The 9,302-nt window shown below is 38.2% G+C and overlaps 1 protein-coding gene across 7 annotated transcripts; it reads left to right on the plus strand.

The window, feature by feature from the left end:
• The first annotated feature begins 1,599 nt into the window (after positions 1-1,599).
• LOC103983875 (auxin response factor 18) lies at positions 1,600-7,433 on the plus strand. Of its 7 annotated transcripts, none has more exons than XM_009401199.3 (6): positions 1,600-2,124; positions 2,227-2,320; positions 2,403-3,597; positions 4,847-5,769; positions 6,431-6,496; positions 7,101-7,433. In XM_009401199.3, the coding sequence occupies exons 3-6, from the start codon at positions 2,497-2,499 to the stop codon at positions 7,147-7,149; spliced, it is 2,139 nt and encodes a 712-aa protein (XP_009399474.2). In that variant the 5' UTR covers positions 1,600-2,124; positions 2,227-2,320; positions 2,403-2,496; the 3' UTR covers positions 7,150-7,433. The 7 variants fall into 7 exon arrangements, with proteins under 7 accessions (XP_009399474.2, XP_009399475.2, XP_009399477.2 ...); XM_009401200.3 differs by having other exon boundaries at positions 2,425-3,597; XM_009401202.3 differs by having other exon boundaries at positions 2,442-3,597.
• The last annotated feature ends 1,869 nt before the right edge of the window (positions 7,434-9,302 follow it).

Here is a 9,302-nt window from a genome sequence, read left to right on the forward strand (position 1 = left end):
AAAGAAATTAAAATAGTAAAAAAACAAAATTAACCTAACGACTTTTCTTTGCCTAGATCTTATCGTGTTTAAAAGTTGCACGCCGAGCAATAAATTGATGATAGAAGGTTGACGACAAAGTATAAGATTATTATGTGGAAGCATTTAAGATCCTTGACAACTCATTGAGTTCTTTATGAGCTGAATTCATGGTGAGGAAGCCAATAGAATGAGAAAGAAAGGAAAACGACATGTAGCGTCTCATGGATTTGGGCTTGTGGTTCTTATCCGGCACACATCGTTGCCAAAAACTCAAAACGATTGGAAAGAGAAAAAGGTAATCCTTCCACTCCGTACTCGACATGACGTGATTGGTTCTACGATTTATGTTTCTTTTGAATGTGATGGGGCATCGATTTCTTCTTCTTCTTCGCCGATCAGATCCATTCTAATGCTTATTAGTTTAAATTTCCTCTTCGATCAATCATGCGATCTTCCGAGAGGGATGCCAACAAAACACAATAGATGATACTTTTAACATTATTTATAATAAAAAATTATAATAAAACACAACAAAACTCAAATAAAAAATTATTTATAATAAAAGAACGAACTATATGAACTTTTAACAAATGAGGTGGAAAGATATTGAGTATGGTGCAACCGAATGGAATGGAACGAAGAGAAAGGTTTTTTTTTTCTTCTTCAAATTTATTATGCTGAATTATAGGGGTACTCAAATCGATTCAACGGTATCGTTAATGCTCGAATCATTTTTTTTTTACTTTGATTTGATTAAAATAAGAATATTTTTTTAGTTCGAATAAGTTTGATTTGATTCAAGATCGTTTAATCTTGATCCGATTGGACGATACTATAATATTTATGAAATTAGTTAAAAATTTATGATAACATATTGATATTTTTTAAATTAAAATCGATTCAATTTGATTTGAACCAATTAATCATATGAAAAAAATGATACCCCATTTATAGTTTTTAAAATCAAATCATTATAAATCAATTAAATTAAATATGCTTCCCTTCACACACAACCATCTCAAAATATCAATTAATTCCAAATAAAGTGAACCAAATCCATCCGACACCGTGGGGTTCTCCGAGTGCTTCGAATCGGCGACTAATCGGCGAACCGTCGTCCGAAGCGCCAGACCTCTGTGGTGCACGTGGCATCCAACAAGAACCCTATCGCAATCTCGCTGCGACGACACCAATAGCTGATCCTCCTCCTGTTCCGCTTACCTCCCCCTGCCACGACCGCAGTCTCAGTAACCGCGACATCACATCAATAATTCCTCCCCATTTCCTTCGTAAAGCTTTTGCCTTTTTCGTTTGACCCCTCACAAAAAATTAAATTATAGAAGAAGTCATCTTTCTTCGGAAAATAAATTCTTAAATAAGCCCCTGATAAGGGTACATGTGTAAAATATAATCTTAAGTATTGTCGACTTTTGTTCATTTTCTCGTTTAAAGGGTATATATGCAAAATATTTAATCTGCTGTGTTTTTTGGTTCTTCTATTGCCAGAGAGACACAGCGGATTCATATAAAGATCTGAAAGGGAGAACAGTCGGAGTGTCTCATGTCCCCCCTCTCCCCTCTCTCTCTCTCTCTTTCTCTTCCCCACTTTGATCGCCGACGAATTCAGCGGCGAAGCCCCTCTGAATTGCATCTGGAATCGGGTGGATCTTAGCCTGGAGAGGAGATGAGGAGGGGGAGAGATTCCACCACGGGACGTGTTATCTGCTGGATCCGCAGCTGGAAGGAATGATTGTTGCGGTTTCTGGTGGTATGTCCTTTTTGCGGATGATTGGAGTAATGGGTGAAGAAATGATGGTGGTATTTTGCTGGGAAGCCTGAGATATTTCGATTTAGAAAAAGGATTTTGGAAGTCATTAACTGGATTTTGTAGGGTTTGGGAGTGGTGTCGGGGAATTTAACTGAGCTCCCGGGGGATCTTCGTTTCCTTAGGGTTAGTGGAGTTGAGCCGGAGTTTGGGGTTTCCACGATCTTGTGAGGGGTCTTCAGATGGAAGTTTGGAATGAAATGGAGTCGGCGTATTTCTACTTTGTTTTGATGTTTCTGTTCTTCCTTCCCTGATTGACGCAGTTCTTCACGGGAAAGGTAAGAAATCGAATCAGTTTATAAATTAGTGTATATTTTAGGGAGTTTGAAGTTTTATTCCTTTTTCTTTGGTGTCAAAATCCCAACTTTATATACTTATAGGTTATTCTTCTAGTTCATCGATTCTAAGACGACGTTCGTCAGGAGCCCTTGAAGGAAGTAATTGGTTTGGATACTTGCACTGGTTCGCTAAAAGGTAACAATTTTCGCTAATGCTGCTGGATATCTCTCTGTTCCCACGTGTAGTGCTTGTGTAAATTTGTGCCTGAAATCAGCAGCAATTTCTTCTTACAACACCAGTATTCTTCAAAACCCAGTTGGAACTGCTCCTTCCGATTCTCATATTTGACAAATAAACCAAAGAATCAATCGATGAAGCAAATCAACAAGTGCCTCGACTCCCAGTTATGGCATGCCTGTGCCGGTGGAATGGTTCAGATGCCGGCAGTGAACTCCAAGGTCTACTACTTCCCCCAGGGTCACGCAGAGCATGCACAAGGCAGCGTGGACTTTGGAACCTCCCAGCGCATCCCACCTCTCATCCTTGCCACTGTGACTGCCGTGAAATTTTTGGCTGAACCAGAGACTGATGAAGTCTTCGCTAAGATCCGCATGGTTCCACTAACGGTCGATGAGCTGGAGTGTGGCCAAGATGACGCACTGGGACTTGTTATAGATGGAAGCAACACACAAGAAAAGCTGGCATCTTTTGCAAAGACACTGACTCAATCGGATGCAAACAATGGTGGGGGCTTCTCTGTCCCACGATACTGCGCTGAGACCATCTTCCCAAGGTTGGACTACACTGTGGATCCACCGGTGCAGACTGTGCTTGTGAAGGATGTGCATGGTGAGATTTGGAAGTTTAGGCACATCTATAGGGGAACCCCTCGCCGACATCTGCTCACAACTGGGTGGAGCACTTTTGTTAACCAGAAGAAGCTTGTGGCAGGGGATTCGATTGTGTTCTTGAGAACCGAGAATGGGGATCTTTGCATGGGGATCCGACGGGCTAAAAGAGGTGGGATTGGTGGCGGGCCAGAGGTTCCTTCAGGATGGATCCTTCCCAATGGGAATTGTATGACGAGCTATGGGAACTTCTCTGTCTTCTCAAGGGGGGAAGAGTGTAGGTTAATGAGGGAAAACGGAAATGGTGGTAGTTTAAGAACTAGTCGGGGCATGAGGATAAGAGGTAGGGTGAAGGCAGACTCTGTCATTGAGGCAGCAACACTTGCAGCTAGAGGACAACCTTTTGAGGTGGTGTACTACCCTAGGGTGACTACGCCGGAGTTCTGTGTGAAGGCTGCATCAGTAAAAGCTGCAATGAGGATCCAATGGTGTTCCGGAATGAGGTTTAAGATGGCTTTCGAAACTGAGGATTCCTCAAGGATTAGTTGGTTTATGGGAACTACATCTTCTGTTCAGATTGCAGATCCCGTGCAGTGGCCTAATTCGCCTTGGAGACTTCTTCAGGTACCTTTTCCATGCAGCATGTATGCTCTTTGTGAGTCTAAGATAATACAGTATTTTGCTTTTTATGGTGTTAGTTTGCTTGCACCTCTTCTCATCTTTTATGACTTGTCCATATAATATCCGCACCCGATGTCAATTTGGTTGATGTCGTCATGTTCCTTTTTAAATTCATACAAATCATTGTTCTGATCAACAATAACAGAAGCTAACCCAAAGTTCGTGTCATTTTTATCATGCTTTCTGCCTCCATTTCTTATTATTTGTGCTTGTGGTCGGTTGTTTTCTTCTAGATATCTGTTCTAATGAAGAAATACTAGATGGGCAGGTGCAGCAAATCTAAATACCAATGAGTGTGTCAGATAATGTTTTTAAAAAAATAATTTTTTCCTTTGTTTTTTTTTTTCCGCATGGTTTATGCACATGGTATTAAATTTTTACCTGTGTTTGCTATTGATGTTAGTATGCCATAGGATGGAGTTCCATTTTCTGGAACTTTTGTCATGTTTGTCATTTGCTGGCATGACAAATTAGGTCCCTTCAACAGTTTACATGATGATTGATTTATTTCAAAGTCGTTTAATTTTATTCCTTGGCTATCAAGCATAATTAAATTTAAAAATGCATTTATGATATTTGTTTCTAGTTCCGATATTTTGTCAACAATTTATCTTGAATGGCATATATTACTTTCATCAGAGGCATGGCAAGTATGATTGTGTATAAAGTTGATATCAACACAAGAATAATAAATGGAAGTTTGTTTGTCTTTATAGACAAATGATATATCAGTATGAATATTTAGCATCAGACTGGCCCTTTTTTGTTTGACTCTGTTTCTTGGAAAGCAATTTAGTCTATGTCGTCAATGAGGGGGACTGATATAGAGAGATTTAGTGTCTTCCAATTTATTGAACCAAGAAAAGCAGATCCATTGTGGTTTCATATATTCTGCACCTACCGCAGTTTCTTTTTTTTCTCCAAGACAAAAAATCAACGTTTATTAACCATTACAAAAAGATACAAATCCATTCATGGCGGAGTGAACCAAAATTCTATTCTACACCTTCCCCAGTTCTTTTGCTTATGGCAAGTTATTTTTTGTCTTCCAGGTTTTCCTTGTGTTGCTATATTTCTCAGAAATGTTCTTGTGATACTACAAATGTCTCACTTCATTTTTCTTATTTTCCTTCTCTATGAATGTATCTGCTTCCTTGTCAAAATGCGATCACTATTTATAATGGGTTTGCAGGTTACATGGGATGAACCAGATTTTTTACAAAATGTGAAGTGTGTGAACCCATGGTTGGTTGAACTGGTCTCAAACATGCCAACTATCCATTTAGCACCCTTCTCTCCACCGAAGAAGAAGATTTGTATTTCCCAATACCCTGATTTTTGCCTCGAAGGTCAACCTCCATTGCCTATGTTCCTCAGGGACCCCCTTGGTTATGGCACTAGTCCTTTGTGCTGTTTCCCAGACAGTGCTCCTGCAGGCATACAGGGAGCCAGGCATGCTCATTTTGGTGTATCTTTATCAGATATCCACCTTAACAAACTGCAATTAGGTCTGTTCCATGCTGGCGTTCACCGCCTTGATCAGACCACTCCACCTTCAAGAATAACGACTGGCCTCCTCATTGATAACCCTGCCATTCGTAATAACATCTCTTGTTTGTTAACAATTGGCAATGCTTCTCATAGCACAGAAAAGCTCTGCAATGATAAACCGCCACAATTAGTGCTCTTTGGGAAAACAATACTGACTGAGGATCAGATATCTCTGAGCAACTCTGGGGATATGGTTTTCCCTGGTGCTACTGGAAACAGTTCTGCTGATGGGAATCTTGAGAAGACAACAAATATGTCAGATGTTTCTGGCTCTGCAATGAATCAGAATATAGTTGTGGACAGTTCATCTTGTGAATTATTCAAATGGGACAGGCACAGGTACCGCAATATATCAGAGCTTGGACTGGAGACTGGCCATTGCAAGATTTTTATGGAATCAGTTGATATTGGTCGCACCCTTGATCTCTCCATGTTTGAATCTTATGAAGAACTATACACAAAGCTAGCTGACATGTTTGGGATTGGAAAATCAGAGATTAGAAGCCACATGATTTACAATGATGCAGCAGGTGCAGTTAAACACACTGGAGATGAACCTTACAGGTTAGAATCTGGGTCATTCTTAGCATGAACAAACAACTTGTGATGGTATTAGATGGTCATCACGGTGCATTTATATCTTTAAACCATACCACTCATTTGCATCTAGCTTTCTTATATCGAGTCTTTTTGCCTAATTGCTCTGGTGTCCTCCGTCTACTTTATTACTATCATCCACGTTGCTTCTTTGTGTTTCCTGTTCTAATCCATGATCTGATTCTATAGCCAGTGACTTCAACTTCAAGGTTTTCTATCTCAGTTGTCACAACTTCACATTTGTTTTGCAAATATGGGTGGTTACTGTTGCTTGTAAATCTATCTTGTTATGATTTTTACAGATGTCTGAGAAAATTTAGCCTGTTTAGCACTCCATTGAAAATTTTAGGTAACATGTATTTTGTGAACTATGTGATAGATATGAGAATCTAATTGGTTGTCACTTCTTTCTTTTTAAGGGTTTCATCACAAATAAAAACTTTAAAATTTACACCTTTCACTTGTAATTACTTTCCTCAGATCTCACGATGGTTGCAGCCTTCTGGTCTGGCTGCACTTTTAGTTTGCCTTTATGTCATAAGCGGCAGTCATTTGTTTAAATATTTTGAGCCTATGGTCTCATTCTAAAAGAATGTGTCTTATGGATCTTATTATGGTATCGTTGCAGTGAGTTCATGAAAACGGCACGGAGGCTGACAATATCAACTGATTCAGGGAGTGACGACATAGGAAGGTAGGAAAGATCTCATCAAAATGTGTAGTTAAATGAGAAAACATCTCATTCAGTGCTTTCTTCATGGATACTTTTCTTTATGAGTTCTTTTAAGTTCCAGAAGCCAGTCCTCTGTCATTCCAATCTATCAATCTATGAACCTAAACTGTTTAAGTCAGGTTGATTTAACAGGATTATCCATGTCGTTCTTCTTTAGCCTTCCTAGAAATTGTTATTATATGCATCTGTAATAGAAAGCACAGCCCGTTTCCCTGATGTTTTTCATGCTTACATGAAAACACAAACTGTTCAATTTTTTTAACTATATATATGGAGGTCGTACACTTTCTCAGGATCAATTACGATGGATAAATGCTAGGGTTGAGATTTGTGAAAGACTCTGATGACAGTTTGTTTCATCTAGGCTTTCCTCCTTCAGTTGGTTTTGCATTTAGATGAAGTTGATTACTGCTGTTGAACATAATGAAAACCAGTTTATTCAGATGGGGATTATGGATATGATTGTTGTTAAATAATAGTAGTAACGTTAAAAAGAAAATTGGCTTCTGGGATATGTTTGTATTATCTAATTCATCATAATCACCACTGCTTTTTGGTTCTCCAGTTCTGTACTACCTGGATCACTCAGTGCAAACTTAGAGTGCTGCAGCTGATTGATAAACCCCATGGGGACTGGATAAATCAGGTTCTGTCGTAGTTTGAGCTTTCATTTTCTCAAGTTGTCTTGTGTAATCAAACTGACTGGATTTGACTTGGGACCCAAAATGTCAATCTGTTTGCACTCCTTTCTTTTCAGTTGGTAGCATAACTTGTCCTTGATGTATTTGCTTAGGATGGCTGTTTCCTGGTTTCTGCTTGCCTCGTGAAACTGTAATGGCTACGTAACGTACTATCAATTGTGGTTTATCAGAATAGATCAGCCTACTGTGAATTGCTATTTCTTGTTGTATTTGATGCCTCTCGACGTACTGACTGCATCATCTTGAAATCTATCTATTTTGAACTAAGAATCAGTGACTGACTCTGTTCTCTTTCTCGTCAACAGCAGAATGTTGTCATTTAATTAGGTTGACTGATAGCATTCTTACCATTGGCAATTCTGTTTCTATCACTGCCTGAATCAAACAACTAGGAACTAATTTTGATGCTATAGTGACAAGACATAACTATTTTGATGCTCTGCCTCATAAATATGATTTATGCATAAATATATAATGTATGCTCATTCGTCTCAGAAGGTTAAGACGATTCTGTTACTTGATTGCAGTGGACGATATCTTGTAGTTTAATTGGTTTAGTTTTTAAGTATTTAGTTTTTTTAATATAATTATATTTTATCTTTTTTATTTAGCGTGTAATTCGATGGTAAGGATAACTATACACGGTGGGCCCGACTTCCACGTGGGAGGAGGGCCACGCATCCGATGGACTCGTGACAGGGGAACAGTGGGCAGTCGTGTCAGCCGACTGCCCGTTGGCCATGCCCCCTCTCTCTTCATCTTTGTCCGCCTCGTCGTCTCGTCGTCTCGTCGTCGCCGGAGCTGATGGCACGACACATGCGACCAGGAACGTGGACTTTAATTGAAGCACGGAACGGAAGACGGTGCTTAGGCCGGCCTTTCCGTGGTCTCACCTCCCTGTTTCCTTTCTTATTGTGTTTCTTCCAAAAAGTTAAAAACCCCCCAAAAATATTACCTTACGATTTATCTTTCATCAAATGGTTTTTTTTTTCCCTGCAAACTTGTATTTCATATATACTCTCCACCAAATCAATTAATTTCATTATTTATCCTTAATTTAGAATATTTCAAACTCTAATTTATATTAATATTTTTAAAAAATTATTCTAAACTTGTTAGTGTGTAGAATGATCCTCAATTCCATAGGGCAAAATTGATAGGTTCTTATTATTATTATTATTATTATTATGGTCATGTCAGATACTTCCATCGGTTCGACCGAACTAACTGTTCCTTTGTGTCTCACCCTTCAACTTTTAATGCTGGACTCTTCTAAATTAAGGGAACTCCAAGACAGTACGACGGCATATATCTGATAAGATTTATCCAATGTTTCAATGAATTCAAAGCTAATTAACATATCTGATAATACCATAGTTAAATCAAATAATAGTTTGATGTTCTTAGATTAAAACCTAATCAAGATTAAATTTATAGATAAATGTTAATGAGTCAAACAACCAAGTAAATGTCATTTAACTTTTGTTTCTTCTCACTCTTCTTTGTAACCCTTCTTCCTTCTAAATCCTATACATCCTCTTCCTTCCCTCTCTGTCATTTTCTTTTTTTTTGTTCCACCCTGAGCTTTACTACCCCCTTCACACCCTTCTCTTAGTTGTGTGTCCCTTCTAATACCAGCTCACTCTCAATTTTCTCTCCCTGTTGTCTTCCTCAGCTAACCTTCTCCTTCCTCTTTAATTGCTAATCATATTATTCAATTAACTTAGGATAAAGATATTAAGGATCTAATAAATTTTAATTAAAGTTATTAACTAATGGAAAGAATATTCACTTATTTTAGAAATCTTAGAAGATATCAAACTTTTCTAATTATCTTTTCTTATAAAGAACTTAAAATTTCATTATGAAAGAGATGATATATTAATTATGCACTCAAATTATGCATTCAAATCATATACTCAAATATATGATTGATCCTCAAATCATAGATTGATTAAGGATTATATCATGTAGGAAATATAAAGTTATCATTTTATATTTACCTCTATCATGATCTCCTATCACGCCCCACAAGATTGAACTAAGAATATTAATCTTAGATTAAT

The sequence above is a fragment of the Musa acuminata genome, chromosome BXJ3-5 (assembly GCF_036884655.1).
Source record: "Musa acuminata AAA Group cultivar baxijiao chromosome BXJ3-5, Cavendish_Baxijiao_AAA, whole genome shotgun sequence".
NCBI classification, from domain to species: domain Eukaryota; kingdom Viridiplantae; phylum Streptophyta; class Magnoliopsida; order Zingiberales; family Musaceae; genus Musa; species Musa acuminata.